Source organism: Ailuropoda melanoleuca, chromosome 2 (genome assembly GCF_002007445.2).
Source record: "Ailuropoda melanoleuca isolate Jingjing chromosome 2, ASM200744v2, whole genome shotgun sequence".
In the NCBI taxonomy this organism is placed as follows: Eukaryota; Metazoa; Chordata; class Mammalia; order Carnivora; family Ursidae; genus Ailuropoda; species Ailuropoda melanoleuca.
The window spans coordinates 30996269-31020083 of NC_048219.1; the positions used below are offsets into that span (position 1 = coordinate 30996269).

A 23815-nucleotide genomic window follows, 5' to 3' on the forward strand; every position below is an offset into this window, starting at 1 on the left:
GAGCTTACACCTTTAACCCCCATGCTAAACGGAGACCTTTAAGATTACCTAGCTGCTGGGGCTTCTGCAAGGGTGAAATGTTCAAACATGGTTCATAGGTTTCTAGGACGCATAATAGCACCTAACGAAGGCCACCGATTCTTACAGTATTTTCTCGCCTGCTTCTTCTCCGCCCTCTGGAACTGTAGGAAAGCACTCTCCAAACCTATTTTGCTGACATCTTATGGGATAAGGAAGCAATTCTACAACCTTGCTCATTCTATAACCAAGGCCGCGGCGTGTGACTGCCTGTTTCAAGGAAACCTGAGAGGTCAAGGGGCATTTTAATTAAAACACCAACATGACACCAGGACAAAAGCAAGCCAAACTAAACTCCTTAAAGCAGATCTTTCTCAGAAATGCTAGCATTTCCAGAGGAAGAAGGGGCTGGTCTTGGCCAACAGCAGGGAAAGAGCTGCTGAGCAGGAGTTCTGCTCGAGCAAGGAAGCACAGGTGAGAAGCATAGCCCTCAGAGAAGCTTCTTTCGCAGCCTGTGTCCATCTAACCTAGCACTGCAAAGTCCGTTCCCACGAATAATCGTGTTTGAGTCTCCCAGCAGTCCCCATGAGTGAATGCAAACCCAGACGAGGAAAACGAGGGCTGGAGAGAGCAGTGATTTGCCCGGTTCACAGAGCTCGGGTGGCACGGCCGTCCACTGTGCTGGGTCTGGGAGCTGCCCCACCAGGCAAGCCCATACTAACTGCATGCAGACAGAGCAAAGCGCACGTGATATCCCTGTCCCCGTGCTATTCTTATCTTAACCACTCCTGGGTTATAGTCTGCTTCCTAGAAGCACTCAATTCACTGATCCTCCAAGCGTCAAAAACACCTGTTCAAACCTTAGTACAAGATACTGTACAATTATTTGCCTTCCTGACAAACTTCTTTTCCACGAAAAGCCATTCTTCCTAGAGAACTCAACCCCACACTGTCAATTTGAAGCAAATAGTAAAATTAGATTGTAGATCTCTCCGTTTCTGAACACAAAGATCTTCAGTCCACCTTTAAGAAACTACTAGGGTTGCCAAATGGACTGTTTTTATTTTAAAGGCTGGAAAGAATTCTACTAGTCCCCATCCCCCTTCCCAATTTCAAACTGTTGATTGTGTGCCTGGTTTACGATGTTATTAAAAAACAAAGAGGGGTCTCAAAGTTTACAACCAACCCCCAGAGTGAGGAAGTCAAAAGAAAAACTTCATGAAATGTGGTTCAGTACCATCAGCGGCTTGCATCTGATCCAGAGTAGGCAAGAGCAGCCAAGTGCCTATCCCTTGAGCAGTTAATATGGATAAGACAGCCACTCTCATTTTGAAATCAAGTCTGCAAAATGGAAAGGGAGCTATGAAATAAGTGAGGGAGAGGACTGAGCCCCAATTTTTACTTGCTGTAGACTTTGAGCATATCATTTAACCCCTCTGAGCTTCTGGTTTTCCACTTGTATAATGAGATATTAGCATTTAACTCACATGCAGTATTCTTAACCTTAGCTTCCTTCCTTCTTGGCTTCTAATACAGGCCAAAGATAAGCTTCCAGGTTCTGGCTAATATAAACATGACTCAAGGATCTGAGAGAAAGAATTTATGACCTTGGTGGACATGACGCCCGTCCCTTATGCCTACATGGCTGGGGTTCAAGGGCAGAGAACAAACAGAAAATTCTGGAGGTGGAGCATGGACAGCTGTGAAAACTTAGGACTCACAAATTACAAGACTGGATTACCATTAGTTACTCTCCCCACCCCTACTCCAAATGGGCACATCTAAAACAGGGTGGTGACTTTCCAAGTAAAGCCCAGGTGGGCCATACCCCAATTTCCACGAAGCAACCATTGCTCAAAATGATCCTGGACTTGGTCCCAAAGTCCGTGGCACATTTTTGCATCCTCAATGAGGACTTCATCCTTTAAGGAAAGATCTGTGTGTTTACACTTGCACCTGAGTAACCTGTCCTGTAGCTGGGAGTTTGCAAAGTATTTCAATATTCATGACCTCTTTTACTCTTCGTTGCAATACTATGAAGCAAGATGGTCATCCCTGGTTTTAAGGATGTACAGCTTGTCAGCGGAGCGCCAGGTCTAGAACCTCGGTCTCTCGATTCCAAGTCCCATTTTATCTTCACTTTGCCACCACCGCCTCTGGATGTGAGAAGTGAACGATATGCCAGAGAACCGCCAGTGGCAAGATTACTGTGACAGCAGCACAGCCACGGTGTGAAGAGAGCCCAGAAAATGCCTGTGACATCGGATGGCATCTCCCCCCTCTTCTGGGGCTCAGCGTCGGGGCTCAGAGCTCAGACTCTGGACTAAGGGGCACCTTGGTTCAGTTCCTAACTCTGCCACTCCAAGTGGACTTGGGCAAATTACATTTACTCTGCAGACCTCAGTTTCTTAATTTGTAGAAGATAAGAAGAGTATCTAGACTTCACCAGATGGTTCTAAGGATCATGCATGCAAAGTATTTTAGAGGGGTGCGTTGCGTACTTTCATGACACTTTTAGTATATGTGTACATATATATTATACTTCTGGTGTATACGCATATACATATGTATTTAGTATTTGAAAATACTTTTTTTAATAAAGATTTTATTTATTTGTCAGAGAGAGCGAGAGAGAGAGAGAGCACAAGCTAGGGGAGGGGCAGGCAGAGGGAGAAGCAGGCTCCCTGCTGAGTAAGGAGTCCGATGTGGGGCTCGATCCCAGGACCCTGGGATCATGATCTGAGACAAAGGCAGCCGCTTAACTGACTGAGCCACCCAGGTTATCCCTGAAAATACTTTTAGTAATAGTATTAACCACATGAAATGAACAGTATTAATCAAATGAAATTCTCCTTGATCTGCCAACTGCACTGGCTCAGATAGTCTGAACTAGGATCCCGGGGCGGCAGGCCGGGCTGAGCGCGGTGGCCAGGATGCTTACCGCGAGGATGGCGATGACGATGCCCACGGCGCACAGGACAGCATCGTTTATCGTCTCACCAGTCTTCAGGGGATACTTGATGCTCTCGTCATTGCAGTAAAACCCTCGGTGGTACGGCTTGATGGTGCTTGTCTCAATGATGAGGAAGGGCAGGCCCGCTGCTCAAGATGGAACCACCACATGGACCAGAAAAAAAAAGAGAAAGAGAAAGGGAAAACATCAATAAAAGGAGGCCAAAGAAGCACTGACCAGCAGCAATGACACCCCCCCAATAACAGCACTGACAGTGATAGTAATTTCTTGCATTTGCAACATATGGGCCACAGAGAGTGCTCAGTACACGCATGCCCTTTCCTTCCTGATCACCCCCAGCAGGAGCACAGTCTGACCCTCTTGTCTCGTGTAGGAGTGCTGCGGGAGGCAGTGGAAGAGCCAGGCAGGAGCTCTCCCCCTGCACCACAACACCCTGCTAAAATTTAAGCCCAGTTGGTAATAATGACCAACAAAGCCTCAAGTCTAATGATGTCTTAATCTCCAAGTGCGTTGGTCATCGCCATTCCCCCTTGCAGAAGCTCATCCTAAGGCTCCGCCCCTTGGAGCAGGGAAGGCCTTGGGGTCAGATAGCCTGTATTTGAATCTCAGATCCACCACCTCCTAGCAATGTGACCTTTGGTTCTAATTCTGTCTTCCTGGGCCTCAGTTTCTTCACAAATGAGTTGTGGGGACCAGGAGAGGAAAACGAAGCACATAGAACTTCTAGCATGGTGCCTGGCACATAGGAGCTGCTCAGCGGTGCCCTTTTCAACCTCTTTCTTCCTTCGTCCAGTGAAGGGTCACCAACAAGACTAAGCCTGCTGAGTGGGGCCCTGCCGCCTGCAGCCCTGGAGCGGAGCCCAAGGGCATCTGGGAGCACCGGGCTGCCCTTGCAGCTGCTGCTGGTTTATCAGTGTTAGCTCAGATGCCGCTCTCTTAAAGGTCATGGCAAATGGATTCCATCACCTGCCAGGAAAAGCCCCTCCTAACACTGAAGCAAAAGGCGAAGGCCTACAGTATCTCTTGCCCGGTCACTGCGACGGCCTCCACGTCCGTCTCCTGGCCTTCACGGTCTCTCACACGTGCCTACCAGTTCACTTCCTGACCACAAGCACGTCACTGTCTTGCTTAAGTCTCTTCAATGGCTCCCCATTGCACAGGACGAGATAAAGTCCCTAAGTATGACCTCTGGGGTTCCCCGTGAACTGGACCTCCTCTCTCTTGACTCACAGTCTGCTGCCTTCCTGGACACCGCCTCCAAGGAAACAGTACACAGAGACTGTGTTTTGGTTCATACTCTTCTCTCAGATCGGAAGTTGTCTTCTTTCCCTACCACCCAAGTTCAACACCAAGCCGCCATGCCACTTTACAAAGTCAAAGGGGAGCCGCTAAATGTTAGGACTGGGGAAGACCAAGAAAAATTATCTTATTAACAGCCAGCACTGATGGAACAGCTAACACCAGCAATGCGGAAGGCACTTTATATCCATTTTTGTACTGGATCTTCCAACAACCTGAAGAGGTCATGTTAAATCGTCATTTAAGCACATGTCGTGTTCATCTTCAAGTGAGGAGAACAGAGACTAAGAATATTTAGTTCATTCAGAGTCTCTTAGTCTACCCCCAGATGCCAGAATCCCCTAACTGAACTTTGCAAATTGGTTTCATCCAACTGTGAATTTCACTAGCTGAAAAATCCCAAGATAAGCGGTTGTTTAAAAGATAAAATTCCATTTTCATGATTCTCAAAAAAGAATTAAATTCACGTCACATTGCTCGCAGCCCCAGACCGCCTCTTAAAAAAAATGTACCATGAACTCCACAATTTTTCAATTACTTTGGTCCAGACCAGCAGCGATAAAAATGCTCACTTTCTAAAAAGTGTATTTATGTATCACTGTGCATACACACATGGATTTATTTGGTTTTATTCTTTGGATTTATTTGAATTCTACGGCTATTTATTTTGTGACCCCTAACTGCTTCCTGCTAGAACAACAATTTACTTTATCAAATTCATACTGGTGCTTTGAAAAGAAAGAAACAGCAACACACCACAGCATTGTGCCTGACCTTCTCAAAGTAAACACAGAGGGGCCCTGGAAGGCAGTTAACATTAGCTCTCGAGACTCTGTCTCCGCAAAGGAGTGAAGTGGGCAAGGGAAGGCAGTGGGTAAGCGTGGTGGCCTAGCAATGACAAGAGTAGTCAGCCTATCTTCGGGGGTGGGGGGCTGCGAGAGACAAAATATCATATGGGCCTCAACCACCTTCATTCCACTACTCAACATTCTGAAATGTGGCCAAGTTGGCTATGAAAAGTAGCCGAGAAGCCAGCAATATGATATTAATAGTCCGCTTTTAAAGTTCCACACATCGTGATAAAACGTTGAGCTCCACGTCTGAGCCCGGCCGCAGCCTCTGTGGTGCCTGGGAGCCAAAGCGTTGCTAATAAACTCAGGAAGGGAACAGAACCCGAGTGCCTTACATTTGTGCCACGCTCTTAGGCCCCAGCTTCTATTTTTAATAGTGTTCACATGATAGGCCTGTAAAACATATGTTTCTAAGGACAATAAAACACATATAAAAGAGCTGTGGAGTTAGACAGAACTGGGTTAATGATCTCAACTCTGCTCCCGGCTACTTGAGCGAGTTACTTCCCATCTCCCCAACGCCCTTCTCATCTGTGCAATGGGAAGAACGAGATGTAGTTCGGGGATTGCTCAGACAACGTAGTGCGCCACTACGTTAATCCATGCATTTATTCAACCAATATTTATTCAGTCTTCACTACGTACACGAAGTGCAAGGAATACAAAGATGGCACCAACCCTGCCCTCAGGGAGCTTAGCATCTAGTAGGGGAAGACGTAATGGAATGAAGTCAGCGTCGGAAGTCGCTTTTGTTGAAAGAAACCGAGCAACAGCACTGGGTAACATGAGCACAGAGTCTGGCACACACTATGGACACTCAATAGACGTTAAAAAGATGAAGTTGTGGGGGGGATAATCCCACAGAGAAGGCTAGTAAAGAAAATCTGTTTATTCCGTTCCTTTGCCCTCTCTTAACCTGGGAGCGATCCAAATCCTTTCTCTCATTCCTCTGCCTAAGGCTTGGGGAGTTTCCGGTTCTGATTATATGGATGATGGCCACAAACAGACAAGAAGCTGGATCTGAATGTGTTCTGTTTATTTTCTTGAAAGGCATGGAGATAGCATTTAGAAAACCCAACGGCTTTTTCTGTTTCCCCTACAAACTTGTGGTATGATTGGGGGGGGATGCCAGTCAAGTCTTGACTTTGCTCCAGAAGAGAGTAACCTCAGATTCCCTTCAGTTGATGGGAAAAGCATAAACATTTTCTCAACGGGGCAGAGCTAATCCTCAAGAGACGTAACACCATGCCTTGCCTCTCCAGGGCACAGGGAAGAGGCTGTTCTTTTCCACAGCAGATCTCCATTTCCAACACTGGCACCATCTTTATTACCAACCACTATAGTCCCCAGTCGCATCATTTCAAAAAAATTCCCAGTGCTAGCGCCTGGGAATCTAGAGGTAAATACATCACAGTACCTGCCCTCAACAGGCTCGTCGTATTTTAAGAAAATTACAAAAACAAGTGCACTACAGTATTTCCAAATGTGAGGACTGGCATATGTATAGAGTTCAGGGAGGCCCAACAAGACTATTCCACCAGGAGCACCAAAGATGGCCCATAGAGGATGGGAGGCTTGAGGCAGCCCTTATGTGACTAGGAGGTTTTTGGATCCAGGGACTAAATACACTCAAAAAATTCAATGTAGTTTAGGGATTTCAATAAGGCAGTCATCAAAAGTGATGGCCATTATGAGAATATAATTTTAAATTTGGCTACAGAGCTGGAAGAGACACACAAGTAGGCAATGAAAGGAAGAAAGGGAAAGCTAGCACAGACACAACGAGAGTAGCTAACATTTACCGACTGACTATTATGTGCCCAGACTGTGCTGAGGAGCCCCACGTGAACATCTGCCGTTTCACAAACCTGGGTGCCACCGACTGGGCCACTGTGCTGAGGGAAGTCCCAACCTTCAAGTGGCCCAAGGGCTAATGGGAGAACAGTCATAAAAACGAACACATTCAGTCACCCAAAGATTCAAAGGGATTAAAGTGACTTGCCAGAGACACTAGGACTTTTGGGTGCTTTCTAAAGTCAGCGAGTCACTTAAAACAGAGAAGGAAGCCTCTATGAGTATTGATAAATTAGTTACAGCTCACAAATTTCATGGCCTTTGAAGAAAAAGATGCCTTTATATGGAAGAGTCAAGGCAATAGCTTGGGCGATTATTCACTGAACATTTACCACATACCACACACGGGCTCAGTACCTAATTTACTTTAGATTTATCTATAATGAAAGGTACATTACAAGCTTTTTGCAAAGCAAATCCAAACAGTGTGTTTGTGTGTGTGTGTGTGTGTGTGTGTGTGTGTGTGTGTGTGTGTATGCGTACATACCATCTGGTGATTCTAGACCCCAACCCAAAGTCCTTCTTCTTTTAATCAAGGATCAATTAACTTCCTATACCTCTGGGACCTCTAGGGATGTGTAGGCTGCAGAGGCGGCGAAATACGAACTCACTGACAAACACTTAATGGGCAGAAAATCAAAGCATGAAGAAAGGCCCCTGTGTTGGGTTCGGGCCTCTGAAACTTCTTGGGCTTTGAAAAACTAACACTTGAGCAGGTTGGGTGGTTTGGGGGGTAGGGTGTAAAAAAAACACAGGATAAGTTTCTGTGGCCCACCCATTGATAAAGTCATGTGGGAAGTGTTACCAAAGTGACCCAGCCCCAGAACCCAGCTCCCTTCAGCCCCAGCTTCACGTTTGCACAAAATTAAACACACTCCAGCTCTCAAAGTGCTTTTTAGAAAGCCCGTGCTGTGTGTCAGGGAAAGAGTGGGGGTGGGAGACTGAACTAGAAATCTCCGCTCTTGGGGCGCCTGGGTGGCTCAGTCGTTAAGCATCTGCCTTCGGCCCAGGGCATGATCCCGGAGGTCTGGGATCGAGCCCCACATCAGCCTCCTCTGCTATGAGCCTGCTTCTTCCTCTCCCACTCCCCCTGCTTGTGTTCCCTCTCTCACTGGCTGCCTCTCTCTCTGAAATAAATAAATAAAATCTTAAAAAAAAAAAAAAAAAAGAAATCTCCGCTCTTTGGCAGGACCCAACTTAGGGCATCAGGGAGGGGCTGCCCATGGCTCCTAGAGACCAAGGCCTTCTGGTGCCTTCCCCAGAGTTGTCCGGCTTTCTACTTCATCTGATCTGTAGTTACCTTAAAATAAGCAGAGTCCAGGATCTGTGAGAGTAATAATTAAACAAACACCTACCCATAGAAGACGGGTGGGTACAGAATCCGTGTGTGGGCATCAAGCACAGACTCATTGTTCCAGGCAGTTAGGAGAGCTCCATGACAGCACTTTAGACATCTTATGAGGTACAGACTCTACCGTTCTGCTCATTTTACAAATGACAGACTAAGGCTCAGAGTTTTAAGCAGCTCATCCAAAGGCAAAGTTAGCAAGGGTGCCGATATGGACCAGATGTTAGAAATACAGAAGGAAGGCGTGGGGCTTCTGACTTCAAACTTAGAGTTCAATTAGGAATTAATGTATCTGCACTTCTCCAATAGCTGTGAAAAGGTACATTATTATTATTTTCATGTGTCGCCAACAGAAAGCTGAGGTCAGGAGTTTTGTAACACGGCCAGGGTTCCCACATGAGTCAGGTGGTCACTGGGATTTGAACCCAGGTCTGTCTGTCTTTTGGTTCATGTTTTCTTACTACATGACCTGACCCTCCCTTTCTTTATAAATGTATTCCCTGTTAAAATATGACCAACTGCTTTTTTTTTTTTAATCACTTAAGGCCAGAATGGTCAACCCAACTACTACTTAGAGGTTCAAAATACAAATATTTATGTTGCTTGTAAGTGACAGGGTTTCTATTTAAAGTAATTAATTGCTACTGGTCTTAGAAGTGTGCAAACTTTCTTTGGTTTACGATATTTGCCCAGATTTTTATACTGGACACAATCCAGATGAGACAAAACTAAGTTTATTATGAAGGCGTTTCCCACCTTTGAAACAGGCTGCCATGAAAAACACTTGCTGTTGGCTGGTGTGAACAGGCAATATTCTGGGTCTAGGGGTTTTCTTTGACAAATGCTCATTCTTCAAAACTGGAAAGTCCAGTCCCTTTCTTCACAAAAAGAAGATTGTCGGAACCGAAAGCAACTCTGTGGTAGAAGTGAAGACATTAATGGCAGATCTAGTCCTGGCGCCTGGGTTTCCCCAGCCCAAGTCCAGGGCCTTCAGTGGTAATTCCACAAACATGGAGGACAGTTCCTGAGTATGGGGCACTATTAGGTGCTGGGGACACACAATATCAAGATAACAAACTGTTTCTGAGTTTCGCAACTTTGGAAATTCTCAGGTTCCATGACAAAGGGACACCTGTCTTTAGTCTAATCATGGGTGTGAAAAAGAACTTTGGATGGCCTTTCTCATTGGAAAAGTGCTTGAAGAGAAAACATTTTACTCTCCAAAATAACATGGGTCACCTTAAAACTCTTAGCTCTGTCTGTTTTTGACCTTTTCAGTTGGATTTTGAAAGGGTTGTCAGATCCACCAGGGACTAAAAAACAAACTCGCCAACAGTGCATGATTCACACCTTTCATGAAGAGAGCCCCAGCCTTCTTTTGTAGACATGGTATTTCTAGTAATACACAACTACCACAGCTAACAGGACAAACAATTCCTCTACCCCAGGTCAAACTGGGTCATGTTCTTCCTCTTTTGACCCCTCTTTTAAATAAGTATGAGAGTAAATTTGCATTCATCTGGTGCATACTACTTGCCTGGAGCTCTGGATACATCAACTGATGTAATTCAAATCAATCCTCTAAAACAATTAGTAGCATATAGCCCAAGAATTGAGTCACAGAGATTATATTTCACCACTGTTGGTAAGAGCAGTGTAACCAGGATATATAATAGAATACTGAGACTCTTGAAGTTCATTCAGAGATGGGGCCAGTTAGCCTTTCTTGCTAAGTACACAGAGGAACTAGGTTTATATGCAGATATTAGCAAAGCTACAAAGCTTTGGAAAAGTGTATGCTGGCCTTGAACAAGGATAAAAAGCAAGGCTCTTCCTTATGCTGAGATGGATTTATATAGATCCAGCTACTCTCTTGCCTCAGTCTCCCCAGATGACCCCAATGTGTTTCTTTCCAATACGGCTGCCTAGAGCTAGGACATAGCAAGAATCCCATTGTGTGCATGGGGTTTAATAGCTCTTACATAAAGAATCACATTTAATCTTCCTAACAACCCCATGAAATAATGTCTTAACATCTAGATTAAAGTACCCCTGGCAAACTCCTAGATGTCTTTCAAGACTTAAATATCCCTTCTACAAAGGATTCGCTGAGCCACCTCAGCCACTCGGGTAGAGTTACTTTTTTCAATTTATCCATGAACTTCCGAGTCAGGCAGACAGGATTCTACATTCTACTTCTATCATCTGTCATGCTGTATGACCCTGGGCAAGTCACTTTACCTCTCTGGGCTTCATCAATGTACAATAGGACTTTGTACAATAATTCCCAATGTACAGAGTTGATTGTGAGGACTGAGACGACACCGTTTATAAAAGATCCAACTGCCTGGCTCCTAAGTGTTAGCTCCTGCTCCTTCGTGTGACAGGAAGCCACGGAAAGCTTTTAAGCAGGTATAAGACGTGATCAGAGTTCAGTCAAAAGCTCACTCAAGCAGCTGGGGCAGGCCAACTCCTTCCCAAATGCAATCTGATCCCACGGGAAAAGCACGCTCATAAAATCATCTAATCCCAGGGACTTCTTGGGATTGTATAAATAGAAGGGGCTTCGACAGTAGTTAGCAGGGCCTGGCACCCTGATGCAGAGAAGAAATATCGTGGCAGGAACCCTGCCATGCACTGCCAAAAGATCACGCCAGGCTGAATGGGAGGTAAGTCTATAAGGGTGAAAAAAATTCCCTTTTCATTTTCTCAAAGAGTTAAACATACATTCGTCAGCATGCACGCTCCCACCCAAGCTATGCTGCCCAGGTGTACACAAAGCCCCAGGTTCACATGGCGGTAGGATAAACAACACGTGGACTGGGAGGACATCAGACACCTGGGAGGGCCAAAGTTCGAGATAGTCCAAAAACAAGACTGGAGCCAGATACAGTGTCAAAAATGAAGAGTTGGAGCACTACTGGAGATGCCGTGAGGACCAAATCATGCTGGTTGGCCATCCAAGGCCACCAGGGCACCCACCAGGGCACTGAGCTGCATGGGCCAATCTAGGTCAAAGGTCACATGCTGGCAGCCCAGGGCCGAATTTGGCCTGCAGAGATATTCTGTTTGGCCACCCATGGCTTTAATTTCTTAACATCGGTTGTTACCACTTCATGACAGTGGGTCTCACGCAACATCCAGATTTCCAGCTCTTGAACCAGCTCAAATGCTACATGGCAATGTAAGCAGTGCTAACTGTGGCTGAATGTGGTCTCCGCCTTTCCTGCTGTCTCCCTGACATCCAGGGCCGCAGATCCGTCATCACTGTCCCTGAGCTTGAATTGTCGATTTTCCTACGCCTGGTCTGTGTCAGTTATTTATGTTATCCACCTGGCCGCTGTAGACATTTTACTTTTTCCAGCACTGCTCTAGAAAATATGAAGGTCCTTGAATGAACCCATAAAAATAAAAATAACGAACTCTTGGTTCAACCATGCCCACCGCAGTAGGTAGTGGCCTCATGAGACGTGTGTATGTGTAGGAGCGTACGCGTGAGTTTATTTAACTGTTTTAACCTTAAGCCTATCTGTTCAACTATAAATCCAGTATGATTTATCCATCATACTCTAGCATTGTCATTATTCCTTTTTCTGTAAGTCCCCTACACTAGTTGATAGTCTCTTCAAAAAAGGGTCCATATTTTATTCATCTCTGTATGCCCAGCACAAAGAGTAATTCCTAGTACTAAGTGGGTGCTTCACAAATGGATATTGGATAAATGTATATAGGAAACAAACTAAAATCCAGATGACGTGGCTCTGCCCCAAATACAGCCTATGGCTTATAGATCCTTTTCCCCCCACCTTTCTGAGTTTTCCTCGGAACTCTTTCACATCTCAACTCCTGTTTCTCTAACGCGATCCCCCAAAACAACACACCACCACGCGTCCTCATGACGAGCAGACGCATCCATANGAGCAGACGCATCCATGAGGAATTACTTACGGGGCACCTAACCAGTTCCAAGTCTCAGATGGGCGGCTGTTGGGCTGGATGACCGCTAAGACCCTGAATTTTCAGTTTCCCGGTCTTTTTCATGTGGTGAAACTACCAGGAAATACTTTGTAGGGCACCCAGGTAAGCTGAGCAGGCTGCCGCTCAGTGCAGCGGCTCACTCCACCCTGCCCCGTTGTCCCGAGGACCTAGAGATCCATTTCAGCACACCCTTGACCCACTTCCCGTGATCCTCCNCACGTCCCGTGATCCTCTGGGGAACTGCTGCCCAGGAGAAAGTTCCCAGTCAGAGGAAGAGCACAATCTCAAGAAAGCAACTCGGATCTAGGTCTGAAAACCAGTGTTGCCACTTCAAATCTATGCAACCGTCCGCAAGGGGCTTCACTTCTCAGAGCCCCCACTGTAAAAAGAGGATAATACCCACTTTGAAGAGCTGTAAGGATGACCCATCACAGGGCAGGGATTTAACGGACACGAGTTCTCTGCCCTCGTGGCCTGAAAATCTACCCTCCAGCTGTTTACTTGATGCCAATCAGTGGCATGACTGGTCTCCTCCACTTTCCTCACGAAGGTGCCCAGGCTAACCTGGACGAGGCTGTGTCAGCTCCNGTGGGTGCTTCACAAATGGATATTGGATAAATGTATATAGGAAACAAACTAAAATCCAGATGACGTGGCTCTGCCCCAAATACAGCCTATGGCTTATAGATTCTTTCCCCCCCACCTTTCTGAGTTTTCCTCGGAACTCTTTCATATCTCAACTCCTGTTTCTCTAACGCGATCCCCCAAAACAACACACCACCACGCGTCCTCACGACGAGCAGACGCATCCATGAGGAATTACTTACGGGGCACCTAACCAGTTCCAAGTCTCAGATGGGCGGCTGTTGGGCTGGATGACCGCTAAGACCCTGAATTTTCAGTTTCCCAGTCTTTTTCATGTGGTGAAACTACCAGGAAATACTTTGTAGGGCACCCAGGTAAGCTGAGCAGGCTGCCGTTCAGTGACTCAGCGGCTCACTCCACCCTGCCCCGTTGTCCCGAGGACCTAGAGATCCATTTCAGCACACCCTTGACCCACGTCCCGTGATCCTCTGGGGAACTGCTGCCCAGGAGAAAGTTCCCAGTCAGAGGAAGAGCACAATCTCAAGAAAGCAACTCGGATCTAGGTCTGAAAACCAGTGTTGCCACTTCAAATCTATGCAACCGTCCGCAAGGGGCTTCACTTCTCAGAGCCCCCACTGTAAAAAGAGGATAATACCCACTTTGAAGAGCTGTGAGGATGACCCATCACAGGGCAGGGATTTAACGGACGCGAGTTCTCTGCCCTCGTGGCCTGAAAATCTACCCTCCAGCTGTTTACTTGATGCCAATCAGGCGGCATGACTGGTCTCCTCCACTTTCCTCACGAAGGTGCCCAGACTAACCTGGACGAGGCTGTGTCAGCTCTGACAAGGACTGTCACTCCAGTCAGGCGAAGCTGGAGCCGTTCCGGTGTGCCAGGGATAGACAACCCTCACGCCAGGAGCACACTCCCCACTCTGGGCCTGTCAACGTTCCCTTTGTAGAACCCAGAAACCTTCTTTTTACTCTGACAGCTGCCACCTGCACAAATAACTCAGGGATGCAATTCTGTAACTGAATACAGGCCCTGAAAGCTGGAAAGTTTGAAGTCCAAAATAATCCCTTTGACCTTCTGCCTAAACGCTCACTAATCACTTTTTAATTTGTCGTTTATTTCCTCTCTCGGTGCTGCACTCACAGGCTACGTTTTCGTTTCAGAAGTATCCGGGGAGTGAATGGCATTACAGAACACCTGATTAAAGTACAAGTCAAACTTCTCTCCCCCACATCTGAGGCTTGGGGTATGCCCCACCAAGATTTCCAGAATGCACTGGGTGGCAAGAAAGTGAAGGAGAAAAAGGCTACTTTGAAGCACAGCCCTCACTGGGAGAATTATGGGCTACAGGAATTAATAGGATGTGGTCCCTGCCCTCTAAGAATGCAGACTCTGGGGACAGCTACCCATGATGCAGCGGGACAGGACCATCCAGGGAGGCCTTTCTAAAATGCCCAGGGAGCACGGAGGATGAGCACATGACTGGGCTGCCAGCAGGGATGTAATACCAGTTTACTGACTAACCCAGTAAATGCATTTCAAAGATTCCTTGCTGCCATTTGAATGCCAACAACGGAATAAAGTCTATACAAAAAATTTTTTTAAATAAAAGTAATTAAAAAAAAAAAGCCAGAACTGGAAAGATCCCCCCCAAAACAGTTAATAAAACTGCTGTGGTAACCCACCCTCAGCCCCTACCCAACTTTTAACCCTGAGGAAAAATGAGAAAAGGAGTTTGAGGGAGCCCATCTAATTCCTAAAACACAGATGCCGAAAAGATGCTAAAAAGGGAGCAATGGCAGCTAAAAATGTTGTTCCCTCCAGAAGAGCTGTCTTACTTGGAGACAAAGGATTCTCGTTAATCATCACCAGGGTTACTATAAACTGAAATAAGTTGAATCCAAATAGATGTACGAGGGTCACTCAACATTGTGTGTTTATCCTAGTGAATTAGGCAACCTTTCACCTACTGAATAGCAAAGTCTCAAGTAGTCAGAGCCGGGTCAGCTCAGCCAATGTCCTGGAGAAGAAAACGATTTCCACACTAGCCTCTGAGTCAGTGAAGAGAGGCCTGCTATCAGTAAGAAGACAGCACAAGTGAGTTTGGGAGTATTCAGTTTCTTTTGGCAAGGAGACCTCAAAGAACAAATACCAATGCACACTAACTGACAATCCTAATGACTCGTATTCATCAGTGGTAGTTAGTGAGGCTAACTAACTATACAACTCACACTTCTGCTCTCTCAGGCTCTGTTTCTTCATGTGCAAAATGAAAGGGGTGGTTTTATCAGGTGTCTTAGGGACATTTCTAATGCAGGAGTTTTTGTCGTTTTTGTCTTTGGCCTCGGTGCTTTATAAACAAACTGCAGGCTTCCTTCCCAGGGCAACCTTACAGAACAGACAGATGGGCATTGCCACCTGCCCACTATCCCCACTGGGGTAACTGAGGGGCACACCATGTTCCTTTTAAGTCTGGGAAGAGAGACTGGCCAAGCAGTGCCCTTCAGAATTCAGAGGTGCTCATTTAGAAAAGAACAGCTCCAGCAACATCCCCGAATCTGCAGACCTTCGGATACAAACTGAATGAACGATTGGCAGCTCCTGGCTCTGTCAAAGAAGGAGGTAACAGCAAAAACGCCGTGTGGGTTGCAGGCAGGGAGGAATTAGCATCAGCTACTGCAGCCAACTGGGTACTATTCGAGGCGCTTTATAGAGGGGTCTCTACTATTCCTCCCGGTCATCCTTTCCAGGTAAGCAGTACAAGCTAGGTGTTGCAAAGGCCCAGACTGAAGATCAGAAGCAAGGTCGTGGAGCAGGCAGAGCAGAAATGCTACTGGGCCGGGCTGGCTCTCCACAGTTCCGGGCAGCCAGCGCTTTCCCTATCTGTAGGTGCTTCTCCCCAGACCAAGAAGGGGTGCCTCTGGCAAACTGGCTGGCTCCCCGTAGTTAGAAACTCCTGTGCTCCCGGGGCCACCCTCAGCTGCTCTGGCAGCCCTCCCCTCCGCTCCCACCACGATGGGGATAACAAAATGTGGGCATTCAGTTACAGGAGAAAGGACTGCAGTAAAAAAAAAAAAAAAAAAAAAAAAAAACAAAACCCNCTAGGTGGTTTGCTATAGGAACCCTATTGTTCCAGAGGGAAGTTCTTTTGCCAAAACTCTCCAGGAAGCCACGCTCCGTGATGCATTTTTCAGCTGTTGAGAGAAAAGGGTAGTTCCTGGGATGTTTCTTCAATGGTACTGGAAGCCAGGCCCTTAATCCTTGCAAAGCAGCAAGGAGCCAGCTTCCCTCAGAGGGACAGAATGTCTAGAGTCCTTCTTCCAAATAAAAACAGAAAAACTCCTCAACTTCGCCCTTACAACCTCTCAAAATGTGTGAATCAGGCAGAGAGGGAGAAGAAGGGAGCAAAGCTCAAAGTGGGGGGCGGGGGTTCAGGCCTTCTCTGCACCCCTCCTCCCCTCATGGCCCTGCCCACCTGACCTCTCTATAGCAGTAAATTACAAAGCCCCCACTGTTCTCTCTGCCCATCCTCCCCACATCCTCCCTACCCACCCCCCCACACACACATACATTTTTTTTAAGGGCGAAATGCCAAATAACATTATTCCCCTTCACCATGGTATTGCCATGAGAGCTGCCTGGTATGTTTGCCTGAAAATTGGAAGGTTTTCATGGAAATCTCGGCCTCCACTACAGCTCTCCCTTTGTGGAAATGGACTTGGAAAGAAATGGAAGGCCCCTAACTGGAACCTAATTGGGCAGACAAGAGCAGAGAGCAAGGCCCCTGGGATTGCTCGGAGGCCGGAGGAGTACCTGACTGTGCCTTGGCTGCCTGGAACGGGCCCCTTCTGCAGCCGCTCGCCCCTGTGCACAATGTGGCTCTGTAATGGGCTGCCTCACCTCAGAGGACCAGAGGACGGACCCCAGTATGGAACTGCGGGGGGCGGGGGAGCGCTTGCCACGCATGTATTACCCACGGGTGCAAACAGGTATCCCCAGCACAGTGAGGTCAAGGGCTGAAAACTGTTTCAGAGCCCCCCAGAATCCACTGAGCTCCAAGAAGAAAAATCAAAAATCGGTTTCTGGGTTTGGTCAGGTTTGGTGACTGGAAGGAGCAGACCTCGCATGAGTCCCTCCATTCTCTGCTTGTGGCAGTGTGACCCCGGACCAGTGAATTCTCAGGACCTCCTCGTCCTGAGACGGCAAAACAGGTCAGGCCGCGTGGAAGAGCTGCCGTGAGGATTTCCCCGAGCTGGGGTGGGGGAGGGGGTGGCCCCCAGCTGGGCAGCGCACGGAGCGCACGGAGCGCATGCACTGGGGTTCTGAGGACGAGGGGAGGGGACAGGCTGCCGGGCGCAGGACCAGATCCGTGAGAGGTCACCTCTCCTATCCTGCTCCCTGTACCGCTGAGAGCAAAACTGTGGATGTGGGCCCCGGCTTGTCCATCAAGATGACAGAATGGGTCTCGGGGAATTCATTATTCAACAAACCGGCCCTTCACAAATCCCGTCCAAAGGAATGGTTTGATGCCTTTCAGTACACTGACCATACAAAATACTGAAAGACCAGTGCACTTCAAAAGCCTCACAAAAACCCAGGCCTGGGTTTGGCAGGAGTTCCTCAGCCACTGGGTTTTTCTGTGTGTGGTTTATAATAACATGCAAGCCTGATGCCAACTCCTAATCTATTAAGGGACTGCCAATTAGCAGGGGGCTTAGAGCTGCAGGTTGAAGAACTGGGGAGCAGGTCTAATTAGGGTTCCGAATCATTTCTATCACCCCCTCTCAATCTGACACCAGGTACACTGGCCTATTGTTCTGCCTGTAACCTTTCTCAATCTCTCAGCACGCTTTGTTGGTTTCAAGGTTCCAGGCCTGAAAGCTAGTGCTGATTTTCACATGTCTTTAAGGGTAAAATTGGGCATGGAACAAGGTTATTCTCTGGATAGTGACTTTCAGATTTGGCCAATCATCAAAATCATCAGGGGCACTCATTAAAAAACACATTCCAGGCACTACCCAGACCTGATTAATAGCTCAATCAGAATTCCCAGGACAAGGGCCTGAGAAGTCTCCATTTTCACAAGCCTTTGAAATGATTCTATTCCCAGGTGATTTGGGAGTCACTGCTCTAAAAAGTAAAAACATTTCATTTTTGAATTCAAGGGCTTTAAAAAAAAGTGGATGCATAATATACATAAAACGACACTTATATGTACGTCCAGCAAATCAACAAAATTTTAAGCCACAGTGAATATCAAATGTTTGGGGCGCCTGGGGCTCAGTCAGTTAAGTGTCTGCCTTCAGCTCAGGTCATGATCCCAGGGTCCCGGGATCGAGCCCCACATCGGGCTCCCTGCTCGGTGGGGAGCCTGCTTCTCGCTCTCCCTCTGCCTGCTGTTCCCCCTGTTTGTGTTCTCTCTCTTTCTGTCAAATAAATTAAACCTTTAAAAATATATATCAAATGTTTGCCGTTGCACCTATCGTATGCTGGAGACAGGCAATACTGAGATGAATAAAACAGGGTTCCTGCCCTCAGAAGAGCTCCCTGTCTAGGAATGCAGCAACATCCCAGCAGAAGAGCCAGTCTTTCTAACCTAGGGATCCCGTGAGACTGCAAACCTACAGCTCTTCCCTCCTTTCTCTTCTGCCTCATGGTGGACTTTGCTTTTCAGTGTCTTTACCAAGACGGCACCAAAAAAGAACAGAATGATTTCAGACACCCAACTTCAGAGGCCTATCTTAGAAGGAGAGAAAAAGCCGGAGAAACATATGGCTTCAAGATACAGGAGAAAATATGAGCCTTAGGACTGCCTAGATGGAAGACAGACACAGAGTGGGTCCCTGTGCAGCAGACAAAGCCTGGGGCTGGGTTTTGGAGCCCAAGCCTGGATAACTTTCTCCACTGAAAGTCCCTGTTCTGCACTGAGCCTCCTTACCTATAGAAGAGAGGAAATGGGACTATTTGGTCATATCCTAAAGCATGTGCAGTACGAGCCTTTGCCCTGGAGCCTTCATCAAAGTTCACTGCTGAGTTTCAAAGGGAGATGTACAAACTCGAAGAACCAGAGCTCTCCAGAACACTCTCGCAAGAAAAGTGGGCCTAAATGATCTCTTGCCGGCTCTAAAATTATGTTTCACGTATACGGTTTTCAAACAAGACTCGTTTCTTAGCCGGCAGAAACAGTGTTTTCTATTTACCCTCTGCAGTGCTGGCTATACAGCAGAGACTCAACATAAAAATGAGTCTAGGGTTGAGAGTGGCGCGGCCAAGCCGTTTTACAAAGATGACTCTGGCAGCCACGTGGAGGACAGGCTGGAGCACAGTGCCCTTAGAACTCGAGCTCCCTGCTAACTGAGGTGTGACCAACCACCTTCCCGAGGAAAAGCCTTCTGCATTCTGTAGACACATCCTCATCAACCCTGAATAAGACGTATTAAGGCCTCCCACAGGCCTGACGCCACGCTAGGTCCTGGCCAGCACAACTCAAATAAACAGTGCCTGCTCTCCAGGAGAGTCTGGGGCTATTTCCCTTCTTGCTTTAAACACCTCTCTGAAACCGACCGCTGCAGCACCCCTGTTCAGACTCTCGGGTTATCTTAATACACAGCACTGTTCGGGAACACACCTCGTGTAGCTGAGAAGCAAACGGCTCAAGAGGGCAGCCCATCTGTTGGCCACGGAAGTACAACAGCCTGGTGTAGCTCTAAGCATGTGGATTTTGGAGTCAGACACACCTGGGTCTCATCTCCCCCTTCACCATGTCCGTTCAGCTCACGGTGATGTGAGAGGAATGTGATCCTAGGAGCAAAGATGTTAAGACGATGCCTGGCACCCAGAAATGCTCTGGCACCCAGAAATGCTCGGTAACTGTTACTATGCCGACAACGATGGGATGGTGTGTCTTCTCCAGCAAGGACAGAGACAGGTGTTATCTTGGCCCACAAAGAAACCCACTGNTGATCCTAGGAGCAAAGATGTTAAGACGATGCCTGGCACCCAGAAATGCTCGGTAACTGTTACTATGCCGACGACGATGGGATGGTGTGTCTTCTCCAGCAAGGACAGAGACAGGTGTTATCTTGGCCCACAAAGAAACCCACTGTTTACCTCATGCACTGTTACTGAATAGGTACCATGAAGGTCACCAAGCCTTTGGCTTTTTTATGAGACATGAGTGAATGACTTTGGTTATCAGAAAAAACACAGGTTTGGGGGTCGACTTGATTTCCATTTGAAGTTTGGCTCTGCCGCCCCTTTTTAGTCCTATGACATGAGGCAAGCTGCTAGGGTCTTTAAGGCCATCTGCAGAAGGGAGCTAGCTGAGCCCACCTTGAGGGGTTTCTGTGAAACTGAGAGACACAGCACGATATATACAGTGCCCTCAATTCATGGCAGTGGCTCTTGTCACTCAAGGTCTTCCCTACAAAAGACGTCAGCATGAAGAAAGGTGATGAGGGTAGCCCTTTGCCCCAGGTGGGAGCTCTGCACTTCCTTTAAAACAGCCAAGGGCAACAATATATGTACAGTTCTCCAAAATACCAGTGTCTTCTCAATGTTTGATTATATCCAGCTAAAGGAAAAGAGTGGGGATCTTCTCAGCATTTCATGCTGGGCTGAATGGAATGTCCCTCGGGACTTCCTTGGACCTTTACTTCATATTGATAGTCTCCATCTCTATGGAGACGATTTGTTCACTTTCTCTTCATTCGCTTCTTTCCAACAAATATTTATTATGCGCCCACAATGAACAAAGGACAGACGTGAGAGCAACTGGGGATATATGCAGTGATTATAGGTCAAACCCTTTTTTAAAATTCCTGTGGGGATTAAAGGAATCCAACAACATTCTACATGTTTGCATGAAGTTCCAGGAGACATTCTAGGACTTTGCATTTAACACAGATCGAATGTCCCAGGGAGAACTTTATATCAAGAAGTTTTATCAGACGGACACCTGGGTAGCTGAGTCGGTTAAGCGTCTGCCTTCGGCTCAGGTCACGACCCCAGGAGGGGTCCCAGGATTGAGCCCCACATCGGGCTCCCTGCTTAGCGGGGAGTCTGCTGCTCCCTCTCCCTCTGCCCCTCCCCCCGCCCATGCTCTCCCTCTGCCTGCCGCTCCCTCTGCATGTGCTCTCCCCCACTCGCTCTATAATGATAAAATCATTTAAAAAAAATAAAATAAAATAAGATAAAATAAAATAAAATAATAAAATAAAATAAAATAAAATTCCTGTGGGGAAGTTAAGAAAAAGCGTAGGGGTCTGCCCGAGTGCACTCGGTGAAGAAGAGACACAGGTTTCCATGTGCTGCACAACCCCAGAGGTTGTCAGCCAGGACTGAAACTCAGGGCCATTTCCACTCCTGCTTCGTGGAGAAGGCTGAGCAGGCCCCATGCAACCACCTCTGCTCCAGACCTTCACCAGGGCCTCGTACTTCTTGTGAACATCACACCCTAAGCACCATGGCCCGGCTGACTATGTCACCTGGGTATTGTTATACTGGTTCTAGCCTTCCCTGGGGCCTACTGGTGTGTATGCAACATTCGCACCAAACTTGTCTCACGGAATTAGTAATAAGGAAACAGAAACACCCAAAGTGTGGGACATACTACGAAATAATTGGCCAGAACCCTTCAATAAACTCAATGTTATATTTATATAAAAGATAGAATCCGTCGCAGATAAAGGAGACAAAAGAGATAATATAAAATATGATGAGTGAAACTTGATTAGATCCTGGATCCAAAAAAACTACAAAAGAGATATTGGGACAATTGTACAATTTTGAGTATGAACCATATTTGGGATATTACTGAATACATGTTACTTTTGTTGTAAAAAAAAAAGTGTGTGGGGGGGTGTAGTTAGCACACACACGTGTGTACACAGAGCTTGCCACAGTCGTGTGGGAGAAGAACAAAAGACTAAAGGGAATCTACATAAAAGATAAGGAAACAAGATGAAGATGAATCTACATAAAAGATAAGGAAACAAGATGAAGACTGATGAGCCATATGCAATATTTGGTTTTACTGTGAAATGTAATCCAACTGCCAGGGAATCATTGGGGGGCCCCAGAGCGTATAAGGAGCTGTGTCCCCCGGTGCTTCAAATACAAATGGGACGACCTCTGCAACAGGCTTAACAAACACTTTAGAACAATGAGAAGGTTTAACAAAGCATAGTGTACTGTACTTCCTTTTTAAATAACATGATTACACAGGTTTCAACTGGTCAAACGGTTAAATTTAGCAATTAATAACCATCATCAAACATTGTCTCACACTAATCAAATTCAGATCAAGGAAGTAATTTTTTTCCCTTTGTTCATGGTATTTTCGATTCATGGGTAGAAAACAGGATGTGATGATAACGCACATTTCAGAGTCACAGAAGCCTAAATCCAAAGCTCATGCTACCTGACTTGGGCCTCATTTCCCTTGCATATAAATGCAAAAAAAATTCATAGTTGAAGTTCAAGCCCCAGGAGCTCAGGGTGTGACCTGATTTGGAGATGGAGTCTTCACAGAGGTAATTAAGTTACAATGATGTCCTTAGGGTAGATCCTTATCCGACATGACAAGCGACCTGCTAAAATGGGGATATCTGGACGGAGAGACGCCCGTACAGGGCACACAGAGAGGACGCCATATTCACATGAAGACCACCATCTTCAGCCAAGAAGACAGACATGGAACACCTCTTCCCTCACAACCTTCAGAAGGAACCACCTTGCATCACTTTGATCTTGGACTTGTAGCCACCAGAGCTGTAAGATAATGATTTCTGCCGTTTCAGCCACTCAGTTTGTGGCACTTTGTCACAGCCGCTCTAGCAAGCAGGGGCAACGGTACCTACCCCAGAGAGTTTTCATTTGGGGGAGTCAGGCAAGGAAAGCAAAAGGGAATGAAGAGAAATCTATGTGATTAAAGGGTAATCCTTAATTCTGGGTGACTGTAAAGAGAAAGAACTTTAATTATGGCAATTAGTAGCAACACAGAAAATCGTATGAATGTGTATGTATGGATATATACCTGAATAACGGAAAGAAACTCAGTAACAATGACTAAAAGGAAATACGCCAAATGGTAATAACATTTGGGTTAGGTCATAGATTATGGGTGATTTTCTCCCTTTTCCCAAATTTTGGGTAGTTTAAAACATCAGTGATAAAAAAACAAAGTCACAGATTTAGGGGGGAAAAAAAGGCTAAAAAGTTTATGCTAGTGTCAAAATACTTGGGTTTTTCTATTTTTTCAATTTTTACTGAACAACTTACATGTATTAGGCCCCGAGTTAGGCACGAGGAATATGGAAGTAAAAAGAGAACGCACGAGGAATATGGAAGTAAAAAGAGAACATCCCTGCCTCAGATTTCACTGTCAGGGCTCTACATAAACCAATATTTATCCTTTACACCTCTCCAAATATGTATAGGAATGCAGTAATCCTTCAAATTTCAATCTCCCGTGCAAAATGCTCTAATTCAAAGAGGGAAAGAAAAGTTGCCTGTGTGGTCCAGATACCTATAAACACACCAGAAACTTTTCTAAATGTCCTTATTCAATAAACCAATCAGCTATTATCTTCTCTGATTAAATCCAGTTGTCAAAAACACCACCCGTAAGTGCAAATCAAAGCGGGAGACAAGCTGTCCCTGCATCTCATGCCAACAACTAACTGATGTTAGGGAAACCTAACCTGTCTGCAGATTCAAGGCCCTGGCACCTCTGAATTCAAATGTGCTTGCAGTTGCTGGTGGAGCATGTCTGCAAAACTACGACAACAGCAGTTACCAGCCACATAAGCAATGCTAGGAGGCAGAGGCTGGATACACTTAGATCTTGACTCTCAAAAGCCACTCAGCATGGGCTACATTATTGATGCACATGG

At 46.4% G+C, this 23815-nt stretch overlaps 1 protein-coding gene across 1 annotated transcript in view; it reads right to left on the reverse strand.

Annotated features, from left to right (window-relative positions):
• Positions 1-23815, reverse strand: part of PLPP3 (phospholipid phosphatase 3) — a 74762-nt gene that overhangs the window by 39002 nt on the left and 11945 nt on the right. Inside the window, exon 2 of the mRNA XM_034653246.1 lies at positions 2960-3117. Coding sequence (XP_034509137.1) covers positions 2960-3117 — 158 coding nt within the window. The remainder of the gene's footprint in view (positions 1-2959; positions 3118-23815) is intronic.